The sequence below is a fragment of the Danio aesculapii genome, chromosome 24, assembly GCF_903798145.1.
Source record: "Danio aesculapii chromosome 24, fDanAes4.1, whole genome shotgun sequence".
In the NCBI taxonomy this organism is placed as follows: Eukaryota; Metazoa; Chordata; class Actinopteri; order Cypriniformes; family Danionidae; genus Danio; species Danio aesculapii.
In genome coordinates, this window is record NC_079458.1 from 20764733 (window position 1) to 20789432 (window position 24700).

General features: G+C 36.8%; 1 protein-coding gene across 1 annotated transcript; it reads left to right on the plus strand.

Annotated features, from left to right (window-relative positions):
- On the plus strand, positions 1-24407 carry pan3 (poly(A) specific ribonuclease subunit PAN3). Its single transcript, XM_056450493.1, has 18 exons — positions 1-655; positions 3193-3314; positions 3412-3484; positions 3581-3651; positions 5742-5886; positions 8086-8321; positions 8401-8505; positions 8586-8643; positions 8943-9104; positions 9347-9463; positions 11593-11694; positions 12999-13164; positions 13526-13613; positions 14753-14892; positions 15057-15186; positions 21285-21349; positions 21450-21588; positions 22592-24407. The coding sequence occupies exons 1-18, from the start codon at positions 307-309 to the stop codon at positions 22730-22732; spliced, it is 2409 nt and encodes an 802-aa protein (XP_056306468.1). The 5' UTR covers positions 1-306; the 3' UTR covers positions 22733-24407.
- The last annotated feature ends 293 nt before the right edge of the window (positions 24408-24700 follow it).

The following is a 24700-nucleotide window of genomic DNA, read 5'->3' on the forward strand; positions in this document are numbered from 1 at the left end:
TTAGCGCTTAGCCGAACAAGTGTAGACAGAAGACAACAACAACAGCATGATCCTAGCCAAACGCCAGGCTGATGGACTACTAGGCCAGCAATGGATCCCGAGAACGAGTATCAGCAGTGCATGGCGACAAATGTGTGGCTCTTGCTGACTAGCGATCTGGCTCGATGAGGAGGCTAATTTTATTGCTAAACGTCCAATAAGGTGCTCATTCTTTCCGAAGTTTTTAAACATACTCTGCTGCTAAACATCGACTCGAGTCTCTATGTGCGAGTGTCTTCCGGCGGGAGCAGCAGCAGCAGCGGTGCCATGAACAGTGGACTCCCCGCTTCAGCTGCTCCGCTCGGGGGTGTCGGGATACCCGGTGTGAAAGTTAAATTCTGTCGATATTATGCTAAAGACAAGACTTGTTTTTACGGAGATGAATGCCAGTTTCTGCACGAGGACCCGTCCATGGCGAGCCTTTCTCTGCACGGTGGTGGTGGTACAGGTGCTGGCGGCGGCGGAGGAGGAGGAGGAAGCCCCGTGTCTTTATCTCTCGCCGGAGGAGCAGTGACCGCGGCGGGGTACGTGCTCGGGGGTAGCGCGGTTAGCGGCGTACCTGCGAGCGTTCCCAAAAAGAACGATTCTCTCGGCCCCGAGGGACAGCTGTTGTCCAGTAAGTTTGCACTGAGGCCTAATGCATCCTGTCCTCTGTTGTTGTTGTTGTTTAGTTGTGAAGAGACACGGCGGCTTTTGTCTAAATCGAGGCCGTGGTTTAGCGGGGCCTACCTCTCACCACCAAAACAACACTGGAGATCAACATGTTCCTCCACAGCGCGCCAGCACTTTTAAACCAAACAAACAAAAAATACTTCAACAACTAACGTGGAAACGTTTTGCTAATTGTATGTGTTTCAGCTGGGTTCAAACATGTTCTTTTAAAAAAACACAAATTTAGTTTTTGATAACTGAAGATATGGCAAGCTATTTAAACATGAATTACTTAAAAGTCATGCCAGTTTTTATTTTATTGAGTGCTTCAGAAATCCAATATGAACTACTAGGCTATCTTTTTAAATTTCTTTTGTAAATACTTATTTGACACCATTGGTGCATTTAATAGTTATTAATATTTGTTGACCTGTAGATGAGAAGCTCTACTGTTGCACTTGTTACCTTCATAAATTGTAGCTATTAGAATGATTAATATGTTATATATACATCTTTTTAGGTTGCTCTTTTGAGATTGTCTGCACATAAGACCAGGTGAAAAGGGAGTTTAAAGGTGTCAAATCATGCAAAACTGTTCTTTCTTCCAAATGCAATAATTATCTGTTTTTAATAACTGGAAGATATGGCTATATTTGCTATATTTAGCTATATTTACATACATTATTTAAAAGAAGCTAATGCCTTTTTTTTTTTTTTTTTTTTTAAATCAGTGAGTGCTTTAGTAATTCAGTACTGATTAGTGTATTGTATCGTTTCACTTGTAAATATTTATAATTAAACAGTACTAGTTTAGTACTTGTTTTAATTCATACTAGTGTTTGTATTAGTAGGTCCTAGTTTTCAGTCTGATACTTTTGTGTTCAAGTTTTTACTAGTAACTTTTTTAATTATTTTATTTTAATTTTTAAACAGGAAAAGATTAAAAGATAATTGGTCCCGTCTCATCATAAATGATGTTCTTCAGCAGGTTCCTGCCCTGCAGAACATAGAAACATACAGATACCCTTAACATCATATCCATCAACACATGAGAACAGTACAAACAATCACCAAGTATACAAAATGAAGAGAGACGGGCTACTATCTCAGTGGCTACAGCGATATTTGACCATCAGATGACGGGCAAGTGATTAAAAGAAAAAAACCCTCAGTGTTGATATTGTTATTAGATGCTGTGGGATGTAATTCCAGGCTTTTGTGATAACATAAAAGATATCTCTGTCCATAACAGTTTTTAAAAAGCCGGTAACCGCTAACATCTATTTGTGACAGATCTGGTGGAACGATCAGCCCTTGTATTAGGTTTTGATACCAAAGAAAGTCTATTGTGGTCTATCAGAAAGTTATGAGTGTTGTGAGTGACCAAACAGGCATAGAGTATGACAAGGTGGACAAAATTATGGCATGAAGATAAGTTTCTTCATAAATCATAGCAGTATTGAATTAGGCATGGGCCTGTATAAGATTCTGACAATATGATAACCTTGGATAAACAGATCACGGTTTCACGGTATTGTGATTCCTGCTCAAAAATATATTCTTTTTAAATGTCTGGGTAAAAAAACAACACATTTTCCCCCTTTGAACATAATATATTTTATTTATAGCAGTAAACATGTCAGGCTAAATAATGAAAATGAGTCATTGACTTCTGCTGTCTTCATTAGTTTCAAAAACACAGATTTCTTCACAATTTAAAATGGCATCTTTGTAGATCTTTTCTGCTGGAGATACTGTTGTCAAAAAAAAAAAACAAAAAAAAAATCTTACACATACTTTAGGAATGGTATTACAGAGAATTTTGGCGGTTTTAAAACCTTAACTTTTTCAAACCGCAGTATACCTTGAAAACGTCCCATGCCTATATTGAATACGATTATGTAATCATATAAGCTTTCTTTCAGCTTATTCAGGCTTTGACTGCACATATTGCAGGTAAAAAGCTGAAGAGAAGCGGAAACAGGTGCTATAGCAATTTAAAATTGGCAAATAATGCAGAAATGCTTTGTAAGCATAAACATGACAATCCTTTAAAACATCTATTATTTACTTTACATGAATTATGTATCTATTGTGTGTTCAGGAGTAATCCAGTGTTGACTTTTAAAATTTCTTTTTTAAATACATAATGGCTTGCCATAGGAAGTGGCATGCTTTTGTTTACAGGCAAGATGGAAGCATCTTTACAAACTTTTAACATGATATGGATTTTGTGAGCTACTGTGTTTCAATGAAGCTTTGCTAGAAGAGCCTCTTTGTATTTTCATAATAAAGTGGAAAATGATGTCTAGCAGCTTCTAAAACCTCGCTTTAGCATTCAGGAGAAATTCGATGACACTTTCTTTTATAGAAGCACATTAATCTTTTAAAACATTGTAAAAATATATATACCAAGGTAACCGTTAACTACATTGTTTGAATTATTTATTTACTTGTGTGAGAAATCGTATAAACACAAATGTATGTTTGCTTTTTTTGCAGTCCCTGGGATGGAGGGAGGTGCCCTGAATGATGCCAGTCTGACCAACTCGTACTTCAGCAGCACTTTTATAGGGGTCAACGGATTTGGAGGCCCAGCAGAATCCAAATATTCAATGATGCAGGTGATGATTTAAGCTACTAGTTACTGTGTTTGTTGATGTGCATGAAACCAATAGATACCAGATTAATAACTGGATTCTTCACATGTTGGGTTTTCAGAGGATGACCAGCAGTAGCAGTTCTCCAAGTCTGCTGAATGATGGTGCCAAGAGCTATAGCCACAGCACACATGGTGAGTAAAATTGATTCATTTATTTATTTATTTTTGTGGAGATAAAGCCATTGTGCAAAGATAATTTTCTTTATCTTCTCTCATTTTTTTTTTTAGATCCAGTAAATTCCCCAACATCATCTCTATTCAGTGACTTTGGTGCTTTAAGCATATCACAGAGGAGAAAGGTGAGTTTCTAATAGGCCAGCTATTGTATTGTAGATGTTGTATTGTTTTGTAAGTTGATGAATCATCTGACATCTTTCAAGAAGGCATAAAGAAATCTACTTTTAATTCACATTTTTAAATATATATTTTAGCACCAGTGCTGTTCACACTGGGTTTTAGATTTTAGGTGGTTTTCACCGGAAAAAGTAAACATTTGGATTTAAGTTCCTCAGTTTTTTACGTTTCTGATGGCCATACACATCTAGACCATCTCCATTGCATTTTTTAGGATGAGGTGTCAATGTAAAAACACATGTCCTGACCAATGTGCTCTGTTCCCTTCTATTGTGCTCCATCTGGTTGTTTTGAATGCAAGAACATGTCTTGTATAAACACTCTCTAAGACAGGGGGTTTTCATTTTTTTTAGAGTCAGCAGACCGCCAAAAAGGATAATCCATGTGTGGGACTAAACTAAACTTTAAAAGGCAGACATTTATTTGTATGCTTAGGGACTCTATTGATATTAAGAAAACATTCTAATAAAAATCTAAAATATTATTTGGGAAAATATTTAGTTTCTGATAATTAATATCCGCTTAAGTCGTGACAAATGGAATACTGTTTCCGGGTCGAAACCGCTACTTGTTTGAATTGAGAAAATATTAGTTTATGAGCCTTTTTAGTCATATCGCACATTAAAGTGAGTTTTATATAAAATCATGATGTACACAACACTCTCTGGACTTGCTGCCTCACAGACACCAATATTTTATAATATAATAATAAGGGAATGTTTATATATATATATATATATATATATATATATATATATATATATATATATATATATATATATATATATATATATATATATATATATATATATATATATAGCGATCATGATTTTCGAAAGTAATAAATTGCTTTGTAAACGATTATTATCACCATTTGATAAGTCTCCCCATACAGTTTAATAGAGCGCTTGCACCCGGAAACAGCTTCTCATGATGTTATATTTAGCAAGCATTTAAAATATTTTCTGCTTTCTATTACTGGGCTGTTGTTTATTTTAATACATTTTAATGTGTCATTGTACTCCTTTTAGTAATTGTTGTTTAAATCAATTAATTAATTATTTCTTTATTTGCCCTTGCCTTAAAATCAAGCCTAATTAAAATCAAGTGTTTAGGAAAGGAGCCTATGTATGCAGGGGTTCTGTAAGGGAATGTTTACATGGCAATCATGTACTAAAAGCAGAAAAGTGTTTCTTTTGTGTTTTTAAAAGTTTAGAATTGAAAGCAATTCCCGTTCACACCGATCTGCGAAAACCATTGTATAACAATGTTGCATTGTGCAGGCCAGTTGTTTTAATTGTTTTAGTTTGTAAAAATACACTCTGAATCTGCACATGTATGGTTCTATAGTCTTTTTGTTTAGGTTGTCAAGGAACTGCACATGCTAATAATACATGTGCATAATATCACCATTTTCACAAAATTACTGTTTACACAGAAACAATAATTGGCATTTTTCTAAGAAACCTGTTGAAACACCACTGTGCTTGAGTTTTGTTATGTAATACTAGACAGAAAATTGTTCAAGCAATTGTTTTAATTAATTTTTTTCATTTTAAATTATTCATGTAATTAACAGTGTAATGTATACTTTTAGAAGTCTACAGATATTTGACATTCATTGAATTGCATTTAAAGAGTTTATATGCAAAAACCTATAAATGCTGTTTGATATTTTCTTCTAAAATTAGCATTTTTCTCCAACCGCAGTGTGTAGAATCAGTAATTTTACTGTTATAGTGACGAATAATTATTTTCATTGCCTTTTGGGTTAAATAACTAAACATAAACATAGGAGACTGAGAAAAAAGTTCATTTTAGGAGAATATTTCAGACAGTACTTAAGAGGTTTTTGCATCTGAACTCTTTGTTTATAATAATTTAAAATCAGCTAATTGAATTTAAAGAATTGTTCAAATTATCGTTTTAATATTATTGTTAGGACCTCATAACACCTCTTGCATTAGTGGTTTAAAAAGAGACATCTTTGAGACATCTTGAAATTTTGAGCTAGGCTCCTCCTTGTATTTTGTAGGCTCCTAACCCTGCAGCCAGCGAGTTTGTCCCTAAAGGGGCTCCACGAATGGCCTCCATGTCTCAGACTACCGTGCCAGCATTCGCCTCTCCCATTTTTCCTCATCCTGGATTGAGCAGCTCCACAGCGGCCGCTCTTGCACCTGGTCAGTGACTCTCTTCCAAAAATCTATACTTGTGTTATGCTTGGCATGTCTGTCAGCCTTTAACCCTTGTGTATTATTCTAATGGTGTATATGTAGACTTTTAATTTTAGCCAGGAAGCCTCTGCGCTTCTGGTGAACTGTCTTTCCATTGTAAAATTGCCACGTTTTGGGTCTGATTTCTTTAAAAATCAGTGATCTTCACTGCATGATAGATAAACGATATAAAGTGGGCCTCGGACCAGACAAGAAGCACTACATTAAATTCCATTACCTCCCGCCATGTCTTTAAATATTACAGTTTATTTTACCACAGTATTTTTAATGGTGTTTCTGTGCTCGCCTGCTGAACCTGATGATGCTAGCAGTTACACAGTCTTTCATCTCATTTTATGCTTAACTAAATGAATCCTTAAATCAATTTAACCGAATGTATTGTAATTACATTACAACATCGATGCTGTAAAAGGACCTTTATGAAATTGAAAATAGTCACATTAAGCTTTCATTTGATGTTTATTATTGGCTGAAAAAAAAAAAAAACTAGCTGTGCATATATCACATTGACTACCCTTTCGTTATGTTCGTGGCTGTTTTTGCCTCATTGACTTATTGCAAAGCCATTACACAAAAGAATCATGTATTCTTGATTGTTGGTGTTTTTCATGTTCAGAGGAGGTAAAGCAAAAATTCTTATGACGGTCATCAATTAGCACGATTACCCCTTTAGGCTGCATTTACACTGCATGGTTCAAGTGACCCAATTCCGATTTTTATATATATTTTTTTCTCCCATGTGGCACAGATTGGTAGGAATCACGTGTAATGCACGTGTAAGTAGGAAAAAACACATGGATTCCAATTTACTCCAATCAGATTCATGTTCATATGTGGAAATCTATCCGATATGAATCGGATCCGTGCCCTCGTGTCTGCTGTGTAAGCAGGTAGATCTGATTTTTCACCTGCAAAAGCGAGTCGCGCATCATTAAAAACCATAGCGAATAACGTCAATTCTGATGCTTTTATTTTATTTTCAGTCCCAAACCTTACATTTCATAAACTAGAACAAAAAAGCATTTATATTGTCATATAGCACAAGTATTCAAGCATGTGTGTGAGAGAGAGAGAGAGAGAGCGCAACATCCGCCACGTAAACAATATATAAAACTGTTGCATTCATCATGTGCATAAATCACGCCATGGACATTACATTAAGATACCTACTGGTTAAAAAGGCCTAGATTAAAAGAAAATGGCCGAATGAGAACTTTTCTGTCATTAACGATAGTAAAACAACTTGTCCAAAAGAATAAAAAAAAAACCTACGAACACATCAAATACAGGAATGGAGAAAAGAGCGGCCAGTCAGTCCCGCTCTTTTTTTTTTTTTTTTTTTTGTTTTTTTTCTCCCCCTCTTCTTTTTCTTCCCCTGGTCATTGCTGCTTGTCATTGTGTGCAGTGTAAATGCAGACAATCGGATATGAGTCACTTTAAAAGATGATGTAAGCGGGTCTTTAAAAAAATCGAAAACAGCCACAAAATCAGAATTGACCATCAAGATCTGCTATGTAAATGCGGCCTAACGGTGCTGGACTGATAGAGCACGAGTGCACGTTTCCTTAGATCGATAGGCTAGTTCAAAAATAATTCTAACTTTTAAATGGAGTTCTATGGAGTTAAACAGCAGATTATATTGTTGCGCATAAATACACTTACTATGTCAAACATATCAAAATAGTGCGCAAAGGTCCTACACACACACACATACTTAGCTCCATATAACCATATCATTTTAAGCCAGAAACTAACGTTTTTTTTTTTTGTGCAGGGCAACTGATGTTGAACAGTAAGAATTAAACATTTTACCTCTTCTCAAAAGTGAAAATCATCAACAATCAAGAATGCATGATTATTTGGTGTCAAAATAATGGTACAAAAACAGCCACTAACATAACAAAAGTGTAGAAAATTTGAGTGTTTTGTCAAAGCATTTTCCCAAAATATGTGTCAAAATAAGATGTCACCAAAAGTCATTACATTTGCGGAAACACAGAAAAAGTTGTGGCCAAATTAAGGCTACAAACCCCAGAATTTACAAAAACATCCCGAACTGTACACAAGGGTTAAATATATTACATTCTTTAGGAAGAGTTTTTTTTATTTTTATAAAAAGGCTTAACTATGTGCTTTGTTTGACAGGTATGTCTCTCTCTGCTGGGTCATCTCCGCTTCACTCGCCCAAAATCACCCCTCACACCTCCCCAGCTCCTCGGCGGCGCAGCCACACGCCCAACCCCAACCCTAACCCAGCCAATTATATGGTGCCCACCACTGCGCCTGACCAGGCAGGCGGAGCCCACATAATTCAAAAGGAGACTGTAGGCGGAACAACCTACTTCTATACTGATAACACCCCTGCTCCATTGGCTGGAATGGTATGGTCCATGTTAATCTGAGTTTACTGTGTTAATGTTTGTACATGATTTACCAAAATATTTCTATTCTTGTTTCCAGGTGTTCCCAACATATCACATGTATCCGCAAACGGCACCTCATGTGGCGTACATGCAACCAAAAGCCAATGCGCCATCCTTTTTCATGGCTGACGAACTCCGACAGGTAATCTGACTGCATCTTTTAGCCAGAAGATGGTTATTTGTTGTCATTTTTCACTTATTGTTTTTTTTTTTTATTCTTAGGAGCTGATAAACAGGCATTTGATAACGATGGCACAGATAGATCAGTCTGAGAACCCTGGTAAGAATGTGGTTTGTCTTGTGTTGGCATGATATGTCAGCTATGTTTATCCTTTAATGGACAAAGTGTCAACTGTTCAGTTATAATGTCTGTTTTGTGGTCAGTGCTCACCTGCTGTCTGAGAAAACCACATCCTATGTCTGCCAGTCCTGCTTTTTATTTACTTTTCAAAGCCTCTGGACTGTTATCCACCTTAATGTCCTCCAAACATGTACCTATATGCACAATTGTTTATTTTTAATGTTTATGTATACGTTGAAAAGTAGTGCCTGAAGTTGGCTGTGGAATGTTTCCTTCAGGAGTGCCATCTGAGGTTGACAGTTACCACAGCCTCTTTCCCCTGGAACCCCTTCCTCCCCCCAACCGTCTTCAGAAAACCAGCAATTTCAGTTACATCACTTCCTGTTACAAGGCAGTCAACAGCAAAGATGACCTGCCTTACTGCCTCAGGAGGATACATGGTGAGCTGTTCAATGTTTGTGTATACAGCTGTTCCTGGTGATTTTTATTTTAAAATAATTTCTTTTATACATACTTTTCTTGTGGCAATATTTAGGCGTAACCTGTGTAATAATTTGAAGATCAGTCTGTTTTTTTTTCTGTTTTTTTAAGGTCTCATAGACAAAAGTTGGAGAAACTAAAGCAATGAGCAAAGTTTTTTTGGTTTGCTATGCGCGTGTCTAACTTGTAAATGTGTTCACAGGCTTCAGGCTGGTCAACACCAAGTGTATGATGCTGGTAGACATGTGGAAGAAGATTCAGCACTCCAATACTGTGACCCTCCGAGAGGTCTTTACCACCAAAGCTTTTGGAGACCACTGTACGTCTGAATTGTGAATATTATGTTTGGTTTTTGTAAGGGGTGTGTTACAGCATAGATTTAGTGTTTTAATGTTTTGGTGTATCATAATGACAAAATTGAAATAATATTTAAAGTGCTATTAGTTTTGCACATTTTTAAAGTATATTAAACGTATTTGTATGTATTATTCCGTAGTAATAGTTTATTTTTTCTTTAAATTGTTTGGTGAAATTGTACAAGTTTTCCCATATTTTTAACATAATGTTTTCGGAAACTCACACCAGACTACAACTCGCACTTGATCAAAATAAGGTGATTTGAATGAAAGATGATTTATACTCTACACGTTCGATTGAGTCCGTGTGGCGAATGTGACATCATCGCAGAGTTTGCAGAAGTTTGCTTTGGGTGCGCACGACATGATTCGGCTGGTGGAGTGCACTTTTTTTTTTTAGACTTGAGCCAACAGCTCGCGCGGCACTGCATTTAATTTGAGTTGAGAATATGAATCACTTTGAACAGATTTTGTCTGAAACGGATACACCTGTACAGATATCTTATGGTCTGTTCATGGGTGATCATAGGGATAACCAGATGACCAATAAATCTTGGAGAAAGGAGAACGTTTTTGCTAAGTTTGGAAAAACTCAAGGGCTAAGTTGGTTAAAACCAAAAAGAGAGGCCGTGTTAAAAGTGACCCGGGTGGTTTTAAAACGCAATCAAAGAAATGTTTTTTTTCACCATTTGTGGGTAAATTTATTTAGCTAGGTGAAACGGTGCTTTTTCTCCTATTTTCAATCACCAGCCAGAAATGTATGTATATTAGTATATATTATGTAACATACACAGGCCTAGTAAATATAACACACTGTAGACAACTATATACTTTGTAAACGAAGTACAAAACTTTATATATATGTATGTATATAATTTTTATTTTTTTTTGCTTTTTTCATTGAAGCATGACTTGCAAGATTTTGTGCATTGATTCATATGTAGATAGATATAATAGCTAGGCAACTGTCCATGTGAAAAACCTTTATATGTTATTTACTTCATGTAATTTATGTATTTATAAAATAAATAAATGTATCAGCAATTTAAAAAATAATCCAAAAAATTATGTTATATTAAATTATAATAAGCGTTACCCATACGGCAACATTTTGTCAATTATTTGCTGTGTATTTATTTTTTATTTTTTGCTTTTATTCTTTCCATAACAAAATATATATTTGTAGAGTAACCCATGTACTGTAGTCATTAATATGTTAATAAACTTCAATAGGTGGAAATGTATTAGATATAAACAAAAGCATGTGATGCAACGAAGTTTGATTTTAAAAATCACGATTACACAAATCTTAAAAATCTTGAAAGATATTAATAATGGTCTGTGTTTATCTGTCTGATTTTACGAGTGTTTTTAAAAAAAAAATTTTTTATTTATTTTTTTGACTGCCCCCTGTTGTTTTAAAGAATATCTCAATGGTGAATGCGTCAAATATAAAAGGCTTGTCCGTTGCGTGCAGTCACCGGAGGTTTGCGACGTGGCGCAATGCGAAAGTATAAATCAGCCTTGAGAGAGAAAATACATATGCACTGAGATAAATTGATGTGCATGTTACATTTTAATGTTTAATTAATAAGTAATGGAAAATATGCTACTGGTTGCTGTAAAATTCTATTTTAAAACATTATTAACAAGCATATTTGTTCCCCTGACTCCACAACATATTGTTTTTAGATTTAACAATCAAAAGGGAACAACAACATAAATATAAAACAAACAGAAATCACTGTGGCTTTCGCTTTAAACCACATTTATTATAAATGTCAAATTAATTACTTGGAGAAACCAAAACTAACAGTGTGTGGGAAATGTGCTAATGTACAAATGCTCCGGTCTCTTATTCATGAAATGCAAATGTGTGCATATTTTGTGTACGTTTTGCTTTCTTGACATTAATTGCGTTATATTAGTCACAGTCACACTCTGTATGGTAAACAAGCTTAATTTATATTCTGGGAAATATTTTGTATGAATACCTGCATGAATGCAAAGAGAATTTGGAGCCTTTTCTTAATCTTGAACACTTGTTATTAACTGTTTTCATATTTGATGAAAAATTGATTGTTTTCCACAGCACTAGTTTTCTCCTATGACTTCCATGCGGGAGCAGAGACCATGTTCAGCAGGCACTTCAATGATCCAGCGGCGGATTCTTACTTTACGAAGAGAAAGTGGGGTGAGTTGTTTGTTTGTTTGTTTGTCTGTCTGTGTGTGAGGATACAGCCGTTAGTTGTAGAGTATGTTGAGTGTCTGGTGGCAGTTGCGTCTTTCTGAACGTGTAGCGAGGAAAGAGGAAGGAGTGGTTGAAACCGATCCCATTTCAGGTGGGTTCAGTACCTGCAAGCTCAAGACTAACAGAGGAAGCAAAACTGAGGGATGACGTTTAACTATAAACAGCTGCAGCGCATACGGCTACATTAACCACAGCGCAACCTCAAACCATAAAGTGCTTTATCGCTACTGACAGCAGAGGAGTTCTAACACATCTGGAAATATACACCTAGACTTCACAGTTTTAAAAAATATCAACACACTTTGTATTGATACCGCTTGTAAATTGTCAGTTTCTCTGCATTTATGATTTATAGTTAAGTATTTGAGTAAAATATACTACTATAATACAAAAATAAACTACTGATGACGTTTTTTTAAATATTACAATTAAATATCCGAAAATTTTTCTTGAGAAATGGTTAAATCAACAAAAGAAATGCCATGTTTTCAGACATGGTGTCCACGAATCCTTAGTTTTAAATTCCGTAGTATTAAAATAAGGCCTTAATTGGTCGTAATGTCTTAAATCTGCACTTCAAAGGTCTTAAAATGCAATCTAACAGACTAAGAAGATTTTGTTTTCATTTTGAAATCTACTGAAATCTTTACGTCTATCATCACAAAGAACAACAAAGGTGGAACCAAAGTCCATTTATAATCATTGGCGGAGCCCATTAAAATTCAGGCTCAGAGATTTGATGTAATTAACGATCGCTGGGATTTCGCTTGCGTAAACAGTACGCAACACACACACACGTGTATAATTATATCTGTAAACCCTAGAGATTGTTGTGCATGAAAATTCCAGTAGATCAGCAGTTTCTGAAATACTCAGAACAGTCCGTCTGGCACCAACAACCATGCCACGTTCAAAGTCACTTAAATCCCTTTTCTTCGCCATTGTGATGTGCAGTTTGAAACTGCAGCAGATCATTTTGACCATGTCTACATGCCTAAATGCATTGCTGCCATGTGATTGGCTGATTAGAAATTTCTGTTAACGAGCAATTGGACAGGTGTACCTAAGTGTCTGGCTAGTGTATACAAGTAGTCCATATTTGAAGTGGACCAAAACCTCTAATCAAAGTTGGCCTAAGAGTATTTAACAACACTCCATTCTTTTCTTATGACAATTTTGAAAAACGTTGTTGATCCACTTTTTTGTTTTTGCTTTGAAAAAAAAAAGTGCATTTCCTCTTCCATTAGGGCAACATGAGCTCCCTCCTCCACGGCAACATGCAGGCCTGTTACCAGAGTCTCTGATTTGGGCCTACATTGTCCAGCTAAGTTCAGCACTGCGCACCATTCACACAGCTGGATTGGCCTGCAGGGTCATGGACCCCAGTAAAATCCTCATCACTGGAAAAACACGGTACAGCCACATTTACCTTTTACTGATAAACCAAAACTGCATTTATGCGTTTTTGTAGATGGATCACCCCAAAATGAAAATTTTCTATACATTTACTCACTCTCAGGCCATTCTAGATTTAGGTGAACGACACTTGTAGAATCGTCTTTAAGAGCCTTAGTTAATGAACTTCTGAACTGAAGGATCGAAGATTAAATGGTGTTCAGTGAAGCCCATGTTTTGTTACTGTAAATAGTGAATGGAGAAGTTAACTTTATTTTTTTCCTTTATCACACACTACCTGTTTTTCTGCTTCTCTATCAAGGATTTGCACAAATGGTTGAACGTGCAAATGCAGCTAAATGTTATTTTTTCCCCATAGGTTACGGGTCAACTGTGTAGGAATGTTTGATGTCTTAACATTTGACAATAGTCAGACCAACCACCTGGCGCTGATGCCCCAGTACCAGGTATTAAACAACTCTTTTACAGCAAAACACTGCATCTTTCTCTCACATACACAACTTCACTGTGCAATTGTGTTTTATTATGTTACAAAATCTTATTGTTCTAATGGTAAATATATTGCTCTAATTTATTTTAATACGAAATATGTAATAGATTTGTAAACAACATTTGTAGTTTAGAACTTGCAGTCATAACAATTATGTGAGCAATGATTGAGTTTTGAGAGTTTTGACTCATTCCATGCAATTGCAATTTTTTTGTCAGATCTGCAACTTTTTTTCCCATGATTGCAAGTTTAAAGGCTTTCTCAAAATTGTACTACTTGCTTTTTTTTTAAGTTTTATTGCAAGATAAATACTTTTTCCTAGAATTAAGATAATAGAAATTGAGAAAGCATTGGGAAAATGCATAATGAACTTAAAAATACAGTAGACCTTTTCAAATATTACAATTTGACTGTTCAAAATACGTGTTAAATTGTCAACCAAGTTTTGTTAACAGTTTTTCTTAAGTGTAAAAAATATGTACAGTTCAATATTATTAGCCTTCCTGTGAAATTAATTATTTTTAAAATCGTTTAACAAACCATGTAATTGAAATATTTACACAGTATTTTCTATAATATTTTTCTTCTGTATAAAGTCTTATTACCTAGCTTAGCATAGATTATTGAATCGGATTAGACCATTAGCATCTTGTTTAAAAATACATTGCAGGAGGTGCAATGATATTACGCAGCGATCTTACCTATTCACCTAGCTGGGTACCATTTTCTGGCATTTCATAATATTATTGCGCCTGCTGCAATACGTATACATTAGATAGATACATATACATATATACATGTCACAGTATTTCCTATTATATTTTTTTCTGTATAAAGTTTTATTACTTTTTAGTTTAATTTGAAATAAAAAATGAAAGACTTCTTAGGTCAATGTTATTAGCTCCTTAGAAATTATTATTATTATTATTATTAGCAAAACAAACCATTGTCGTTGTTGTTTAATTACACAATTAACATAGTTAAGCCCAAGTAACTTTTTTATATTTGTTGTTAAAGTGTAAGAAATATAATTGTAATATTTTTTTTGCTAAACTTCTGGTTTCATCCATCTCTGTTTGTCTCTGTGTCCATCAGCAAGCAGATCTCATCTCACTGGGGAAGGTGGTGTTGGCTCTGGCGTGTAACTCTTTAGCTGGCATTCAGAGAGAGAATCTGCAGAAGGCCATGGAGCTGGTGTCAATCAACTATTCGTCTGACCTCAAGAACCTTATTCTGTGGGCCTCTCTCTTTCTCACACTTTTATTTATAGGTTTTATTGAATACACTGTGCCATTTTGCTGTTTGTGGTTCTGCCCAAATCATATGCATGCATTTAAGCATTCACACTTTAGACCTCACATTCAGACTAATGCACATCTTTTTGTGGTGTTTTAATCAGGTATCTGCTCTCAGAGCAAAGCCGTCTGCGCAGCGTCAATGACATTATGCCTATGATTGGAGCACGCTTTTACACTCAACTTGATGCCTCGCAAATGAGGAATGATGTCATTGAGGAGGACTTGGCCAAGGTACTCATTTGTAGTTTCTATACGTCAGTGTTTGCAACGATATGCTCAAAATTAAAGAAGCAATCCACTTTTTCTTTGCAAATAGGCTCGTTTTGTGAGTCACCTAGAGTTTTATCGTTTTTGAATCAATTCACATGATCTCTGGGTATGGCAGGAGCACTTTTAGCTTGGCTTAGCATAGATTATTGAATCAAATTAGACCGTTTGCATCTTGTTAAAAAAATTCCAAAAAAAGAGCTTTGATAATTTTCCAATTTAAAGCTTGACTCTTCTGTAGTTTTGTCGTGTACCAAGACTGATGGAAAATGAATGTAATGTGTATTTATAAAGCATATTTATCGTGTATAGCCATACACCCAAAGCGCTTCACAATCATGAGGGGGGTCTCTTCACACCACCATCTTGACACTATCCACTTGAATGATGCGACGGCAGCCACAGGACAACGGCGCTAGTGTGCTCACCACACACCAGCTACAGGTGGAGTGGAGAGACAGTGATGGAGCCAATTTGGTGGATGGGGATGATTGGGAGGCCATGATGGGGGAAATGTAACCAGGACAACAGGGTTAGACCCCTACCCTTTACTAGAAGTGCCATGGGATTTTTAATGACCACAGAGAGTCAGGACCTCGGTTTAATGTCTCATTCGAAAGATGACAGTCACTGACATTAGGACTCACACAGACCGCAAGATAACCTCCCCTTGCTGGCCTCATTAATACCACTTCCAAAAGCAACCTAGTTTTTCCATGCGGCCACTCATCCAGGTACTGACCAGGCGCAACCCTGCTTGGCTTCAGTAAGTAACAGGTCTTGGGTTGCAGGGTGATATGGCCACAGCCTTTAATAAAAAGTTGATATTTTCAAGACATGGCTAGGAACTATACTCTTATTCTGCTGTAATAATCAAGAAACTATGCTTCTGTACCATGGCTGCAGCAGGTGCAATGATATTGTGCATCGCTGTGACCTATTTACCTAGCTTGGGACTATTTTCAGGCACTTCATAATATCATTGCACCTGCTGCAGCCATGGTTTGGCAGCAAATTCGTTGGTCATTACTCCAGGATGAAAATATAGTTCCTAGCCATATCGGCCTTGAAAATAACTATTTTTCCTTTCCCTTCTGTGGATTCACATCATGGGCGGGGCATGTGTCTGCTCAGTGACTCTAGTATTGTTGCTAAATGGCTATACACAAGGTAACTACAAAGAGTAAAGCTTTAAATAGGCAAATTGTCAAAACATTTATTTGATAGTAATGGTCTAATCCGATTCAATGTTTTATGCTAAGCTAAAAGTGCTACTGCCAGACTCCAGGATTGAGTAAATGATTTCAAAAGTGGTAAAACTCAACTATTAAACTCTAGGTGACCTGTAAAATTAGCCTATTTGCAAAAAGCGTGAAGCGTTCTTTTTCCTGTTATTGTTAACTAGTCACATTAGAGCTCTACACTAATATTTGAGAACTAGAGATGGGGCATCAACTCCTGCTTTGGTAGAGCTGCATATTATAACAATATTACAAGTTTTGTCTCTAGGAAGGCACATTTGACCGTAGCTTGATTAGTGAGTTGGGATCGAGATGTACACTTGTTTTCTTATTTAAAATTATTTTCAAAAAGAAGCGTGCAGGACATTCACTTAAATTTAGTTTGCTTTTTGTTGAAACTTAAGCATTTTTTTTTACAGTGTGCATAATCTCTCCGACAGAAAGGGATAAGAATAAAACAATAACCGTTAATTTGCATGCACTAAATCCTGGAAATATGCTTTTTTCAGTTCTTCCCTTTTACAAACTACATACAGTAGGACATGGGGTAACAAAATTCAAAATAAACCCAATTGTACTAGGTGTCATTAGCTATGTTTCCATCCAAAAATGCAAGTTAACTTTAATGCTCAAAACTGAAAAATCATGTAAGACGTGCGCATAAAAACAACATTTCCATCCAATGAGTTAAAGAGAACAAAATCATCACTTCCTGATTATCTGGTGGCAAATATCAACAGTAAAATGGAATTTACTGTGGTAGGAGAAGCTGTGTGAATCTTTTCTTCATTTAATAATGACTTGCACCTCAGAAGACGATGCCGACAGTCAATGAACGCGTGGTGGCGTTTGAAGGCGTCAGATGTGGAGCACAGACGTTCTTGACAATTCTGGAGGTCATTAATAATATAATAACACTAATGCTAAAATGGTTAAGGCGTTTTAGAATGCCCAAAATAACATTTCAGATGTTGTACTATGTGCTCAGCCTACTGATTTGTCCATTCACACACATTTTCATCATCACATGATCCTTTTTATTGCACATACTGGAATTTGTTTGGTAAAAGTGTTTCCATCGTAGTTTATGCGCATCTTATCGAATAAAAAGTTTATCCTACTCAGGTATGCACGTGTTTATGCGCATTTTCAAAACTTATGCGCATCTTGGTGTTTCCATCACATTTTTAATGCGCATTCTGGACATGCGAATAAAAAAACGATTGATGGAAATGCCAAGATGCACATAAGTTTTGAAAATGCACATAAAAAAAACGTTTAAATGTAGCTATTTACTCTACATAAAAAAATAAAAAACACGTCTTATGTCTGTGTTCTTAACAAAAAAGATTATTTCCATCACATTTTTTGTGTGTAATGTATCGATCCATTTTTCCAGGTGTATATTTATTGTCATTTACAAAACCAGTACCATCTAGATTATGAGAACAGCCTCATCTTATACAGCACATTTTACTTCAGGTTTTAAATGGGCCTCTTGTCTCACTCTGTTATTCTGTAGTTATGCAGGAAGCTAAAGTAAACACCCTTGTGGACAGTGTTATTCACGTTTAATATGTCATCTGCATGTGCTGAAGTCGGACCAGAGGGAGGAGGAGGTGTGAATTGCTGTAGATATTTCGGATAACTTCAGCTTTTCTCTCTTTTATTTCCTCCTTGTGTTCACTTCTCATCAGATGTGAGAAGATAATTGTGCACCACCCTATCAGAAACATCTATGAGCATGCGTTGATGGCTTTTCCAATTATGTTGTTTTTTACTCTTATATTTATTTGATGCTGTGCTGCGTCTTGATGCAGAGGTTAAAAGTAGCAAATTTTAAATAACGATAATTGAGTGCAATTTTAGTGCTATATTGGTACTTTTACTCTATTATTTTCCTTAACTTTTGTCATTTTTTTGGCCCGTAATCTCGTAGTCCAATCAAATCGCCTGTAGGATTGGTCTTTCTGATGTAATTTAAAGGTTCAAGACACCCTGGAGTACTTAAAAAAAAAAATTAATAAAATAAATAAAAATTTAACAGACTTGTGTGTGTTGAGTATCAGTTAAGACCACATTAGCACCTGTCAGCTTTAATTGTGGGGAAAACTGGATAATTTTGAGCTTTTGTCAGCTAATTTCATCTTCTGGGTTTAAAATAATTTTTGGGGCAGGATCAAAATCGGTGACATAGCGCAAATCTGCTAGTGGAGTTTTCTTATCCTATGACAGTGTTAATTTTGACAGCAGATTTCGATTTTGTTTTAGTCTTTTGACTAAAATTCCATTTCATAGTCATATTTTAGTCTTCTGAATCATTTTAGTCTAGATTTTAGTGGACTAAAATCATATAAAATTTACTACATCTGTTCTAGCAAGAGGTTACACTGTTTCAGTTAAGCAAAAGTGCACACACTCGGCTAAATAAATAAGATCAGAGTTTACATCTTGACATCTAAAGTGAATCTTCCTTTTCTCTCAGCTGTTGGCACTTTATTACGGTTTAATCTGACAGACACCCCTATGGAATATGATGTAATCGCATCCCGTGTCTACTATGGATCACTTAATTTTTCAAGCATGCGTGTGTGTCATGCATCACACACCAAGATTAATTCTGATTGGATATTTTCCAAAAAACATTACTCAATTACATTCTAGTCTTGTTTTTATTAGCCAATGAAAACGTCATTATATTTTTATTATAATTGTCATCATCATCACTTTTTATTTAGTTTTCGTCAGTAGAAACTTGTTTGTCACAATTTATGATGACAATTTTTTTTCAGTTTCAACAATTTTTACATTAACACTGTCCTATGAGAAGGCCCTGCTTCCTAATTATTCATGAGAGCACGAGCTTTCCAAAGGCAGACCTGCCAAGCTGTGAGACCCAGTGACTGGGTGAGACCGCGTATGTGTACAGCATGGGTCATATGTGTTTGTTTCTATGATTTACGGGGTTTGTTGCATGTTTTCCCTGAGAATCTGTCAGGGCTGATACAGCAAAGATGTTGGTTTGCAGCAAGCATTTTTGTTGGGAGAGCTGTTTGAGGATTGGAGAATGGCAGACTTTGTCTTTTATTAGTTGAGTTTGTTACCATTCAGACACATCGCCTATATCCGTGCGGCTGTTTTCTCCTATGTTTAAAATCCTCCAGATCACCGGCAGGGCTAATGGTTGGAATAGATAGGGCAAGAGACCTGCTGCACTGCTATCCCCTGTGTCTTCAGCCCCAGAGATTGACGAGGAGAGATGTTTCTAGGGTTTCTATAAACACTATTATCTTTATGATGATATAACAAATTGTGGTTATGTGTATATAAAAATTATGAATAACAAATGCAGCAGGGCATTAAATTACTGTTTATTTCTTTGCATTTTAACTTTGTAAACTATAAAATCATGGGTGGTCTCACTGTTTGTGTCTCATTTTGTGAGCCAACTGAAAAAAGTTGTTCGGTCCCCTCTTTTTTTCCCTGCTCTGCTGGCCACGCCCACTCCTCCCTCTGCTGGCAGAGCTCCACGTCCATCTCGGAGCATTTTGAGGTAGACTTGGACCGAAAGAGTGGGGTTTCATGGCCTTTTAAGACAGATACTTTATAAATACAGCAAACATGTACAGTGTGGAAGCATTTTTGGAAGCAAAATAAATTAACAAATTAACAACTTTGTGTCATGTCCTTCGGAAGTCCAAATACAGAAACAGAACAAGCTCAGTGGAAATGGCAGCATTTGGATGACATTTTAGCTTTCTTTGCTATAGCATTACAGCACCTGTGGCCACGTCCCGTTGCTGCGTGGGGTATATGCACGTGGTGAATGTGCTTAACCTGTAGCGTTTGTGGTCTCACTAGCCCTGATGTATTTTTTGTAGTCCCCAAATTTGTTCGCTGTAGGCTTTGCTAAGTTAGCTCTGTAAAAGCCAATGTCTCACTTTGCATTGAACTTTGAGCGTCTTGCATTCAGAGATGTTGTTTATATTCACACAGCTACATTACACATCAACTAAAGTTTAAAATGATATCGTAGTGGACCACCCCTTTAAGGTCAATATTATTAGCACCCTAAAGTAATATAAATATTTTTTTTCCCGATTGTCTACAGAACAAACCATCTTTATAAAATGACTTGCCTAATTACCCTAACTTGCCTAATTAACCTAGTTAAGCCTTTAAATGTCACTTTAGGCTGAATACTAGTATCTTGAAAAATATCTAGCAAAATATTATTTACTGTCATCATGCCAAAGACAAAAGGAATCCGTTATTAGAAATGAGTTATTTAAAACTATTATGTTTAGAAATGTGTTGAAAGTCTTCTCTTTGTTAAACAGAAATTGGGAAAAAAATATACAGGGGGGCTAGTAATTCAGGAGGCCTAATAATTCTGACTTCAACTGTACTTGCCTGTAAGCTTAAACCGATTTCAATCCACATTATAATTTTCAGCAGCTTCCATGTTAATAATTTGATGCTTTGTGGAAACAGTTTCTCAGTGTGATACTCGCTAGTACTTTTAGAAGGGCTGCTTTTTTTACTCATACTAGTATTTAGAACGAATATGTTTACTATACTTAAACTACATATTTTGGCACTTTTACACGAGTATGATTTTTCAGTACTCTTCCCTCCACTGATCTTACATGAGAGCAAATGTGACTCAAAAAGTGGTTTAAATTTGACCTGGTTTCCTCTTTTACTTCCCTTCTGACAATCTGCAAAGTCTCGCTTTGCAGTCCCAAAATAGCCGCCTTTCTGTTATTCAAAATGCTGGTCATAATGAATCTCTATTTAACACCGTTTTCTGTTTTGCAGGAGGTTCAAAATGGACGATTGTTCCGCCTACTGGCAAAACTGGGAACCATCAATGAAAGACCAGAGTAAGTACACAGCACGCTTTAGAAACCTTTCTGATATTGGAACTTTTTAAGAGATGCATGCAGAGTGGTTTGGTTCACTGTCGAATTTGAATTCTCATAGGTTTCAGAAGGATCCAACATGGTCTGAGACTGGAGATCGTTACCTGCTGAAACTCTTCAGAGATCACCTGTTCCACCAGGTCACAGAGACCGGCACACCCTGGGTTGACCTCAGCCACATTGTGTCCTGTCTCAACAAGGTGACCTATTGCAAGTTTGTGCTTCTAATCGGATTAATGCAAAGTTACATTGAAATGCTGTTTGCACTTCTAGCAAACAGCTTTGACATTCCCAGATTCCCACTATGCTTTTACATGGAAAAGATATATATATATATATATATATATATATATATATATATATATATATATATATATATATATATATATATATATATATATATATATATATATATATATATATATATATATAAGATGACTAAGGCCCAGCCAGGACTCGAACCAGCAACCTTCTTGTTGTGAGGCGACAGTGCTAACCTCTGAGAGATTTTTTGAGTCGAAGATGACATCTTCGACTCAAAAAAATCACCCCTACTCCTCCCCCTCTTTCCTAGATAAATCCAGGACAGGGCAGCACGATCACTCAGAGGTTAGCACTGTCGCCTCACAACAAGAAGGTTGCTGGTTCGAGTCCTGGCAGGGCCAGTTAGCATTTCTGTGTGGAGTTTAGATGTTCTCCCTGTGGATTTACTTAGGGTACTCCGGTTTCCTCCCACAGTCCAAAGACATGTGGTATAGGTGAATTGAATTAACCAAATTGGTACAGTATATGAGTGTTTTAGTACTGGGAATTCACCACATAGCCATATACTGGTATAGTTGGTGGTTCATTCTGTCGTGGCAACCCCTAATAATCAAGGAATAGGTTGAGCGAATGAATTTGGGGGAGCTCTTGAGACCTACCTCATACTCCCCTCTCTCCCGATGAAACCGGGACAGCTTGCCAAACACGCTTTAGACTTAATCATCAGCTAAGTGTGAACTCTTAATGTCATTGATTAGAAATAACTAGCGTGAACAAACTTATTTAAAGCAGAATCAAATGTAGTACGGACATTTTGCGTTGATGTTGGAGACATTATACATGTTGCTTTTGGAAAGTCAAAATGTTCCCAATGTTATTTATTTTTTAAATGCATCTAGTACATTTCTAAGTTCTTTTTTTTTTAACTCATAATTGCAGTTGGACGCTGGAGTGCCGGAGAAGATCAGTCTGGTGTCCCGGGATGAGAAGAGCGTGCTCGTGGTGACCTACTCAGACCTGAAGCGCTGCTTTGAGAGCACCTTCCAGGAACTGCTGGCCACGGCGAACGGCCCCCTGTAACCCCAGCCATCCCCACAGGAGTGGGCTGGAACTGCCTGAAAACAGAGCACATTGCACTACAGCCTGGAATCATAGGTGCAGAACGATGATCTCACGACCAGGGCAGAGCCAGCTGGTTGCTCACCTCCAGTCAGATACACTGTTGTTCTTCTATCCAGAGAAACACCTTTTTCTAAAGCTTATTTTTTTAGTTTTCACAACAAACTGTGCAGCTGCAGAATTATGAACTGAACTGAGAGCTGTGGCCAATGAGTTTTTTTAAGACTTGGGAACAATGTCCAAAATAATGACTTCCTGCTCTTATTTTTAATTTGTATTTTTTTTTTGTTTTCGTTGGAGGATGCACTAAACATTTTAAGTTCCTTTTTTTAAGTGATTGTGTGCGCACGTCCCACAGGGTTCATACAGGGAGCACACATGAAATAGACACAAAACGAAACAAAAAAACAGAGCGCTTTCCACATCATCTCCTCCTGTTTTTTTATGAGGTACTACAATTTGGGACAGACCACTGGTCATGTGTCCTGGACTCTGATGGGACGATGCGCCGGGTTGGGTTAATCAATGAGACTGACCACTGAATGAATGTGTGGTGATGGTTAACGACTCTTGATCATGTCAGCCGATTTACAGGCAGGAGGGACGTCATTGGGTTTGTGGGTTTCCACGGCATTCGCTGCCGCTGACAAAGAGGTGCTCTCTCTCTCCTCTTGCTGTGTAAAATTGTTTATTTGCGACCTTTTTAATTTCACGGGCGCATTATCAGATTTGAGAGGATGGATTTTTGTTGTCTTTTTTTTTTTTTTTGTTTTGTCAGGCTCTCGTGAAAGGAACCAAAGAACTGGACCACACTAGCAAGGGAAACCAGTTCGCTCTGATGGTGGAATGAATGTCCTCTTCTTAAGCGTCCACTTCGTCATTCTTTTCGTTTCTCACATCCGCTAGTATTGGTTTTGATCTAGTGAATGTCAGTAGAGCTCTCTTGTGTTCCTCACCAAGCTGTTGTACAGAGATGCATGATGGGATGTTTCTCACCTCACTCTGTGGACCAATCCCAGCAAAGGACGGTTGGGATTGTATCAGTTTCTTTCTTTATGTGATTTGATCATGCGACAACATCCGTAAATCAGTTTGGAATTCGCTCAGGATGATGATGATGATGATGATGACAGGAATATGCCAATGGCTGAATGTGTCTGACCTGTCATTGGTGACTGCCCGATCTGTGAGTCGAGGACCCGCGCAGGACCTGCAGCACAGATTGGGCTGTGCAGGTTACAGCAGGCCAGAACTGCAGTGAGGATGCTGTGAGTTCAATCTACCTTCCCCTGCCCTCCCTCTCTCTCTCTTCTTTATTTTCTTTTTAAAGTAAACCAATCAGTAATATAACTTGGTGAACATGGTGCCAAGCCCGTATCTCTTTCTTCATCATACACACACCAACATTTATACACACCTTTTAGTGGCCGATCTGTCATATCATGAACTCCGATTCCAGTGGAGCGCACTCCAGACATACACACACACACACACACATACATACACTCACGTACATGAAATCCTCCTTCACACCCCCCAGTATGTTTTATGCCCTTCTTGTGTTTGTCACATTTTTTCTGCAATATTTGTGTGTACAGCAGTATTTTAATAAAGAGTAAATAAAAGTTAAGATTGATTTTGGGTGTTTGTGATTGATTTAGTAGATGAGCTGCAAGAATGAAAAAGGAACTTGTTTTTAATTTGGCTGCAAGTCTGAGAGCATGGAAGGAGAATAAGATGCTTCCCAAAATAGATGCCACAAAAAGCATCGGCAGTAATAAGAGTAGGTCTCGGATATGATGTGCAGATATTTTATTTATTGAAGCATTTGTTTGTGGCAATCGTTAGGTGAGAGGATTAGTTTGTTACAGCGATGTTACTACAACAAACATACAATACTGTTCAAAAGTTTTTCAAAATTCATTAAGG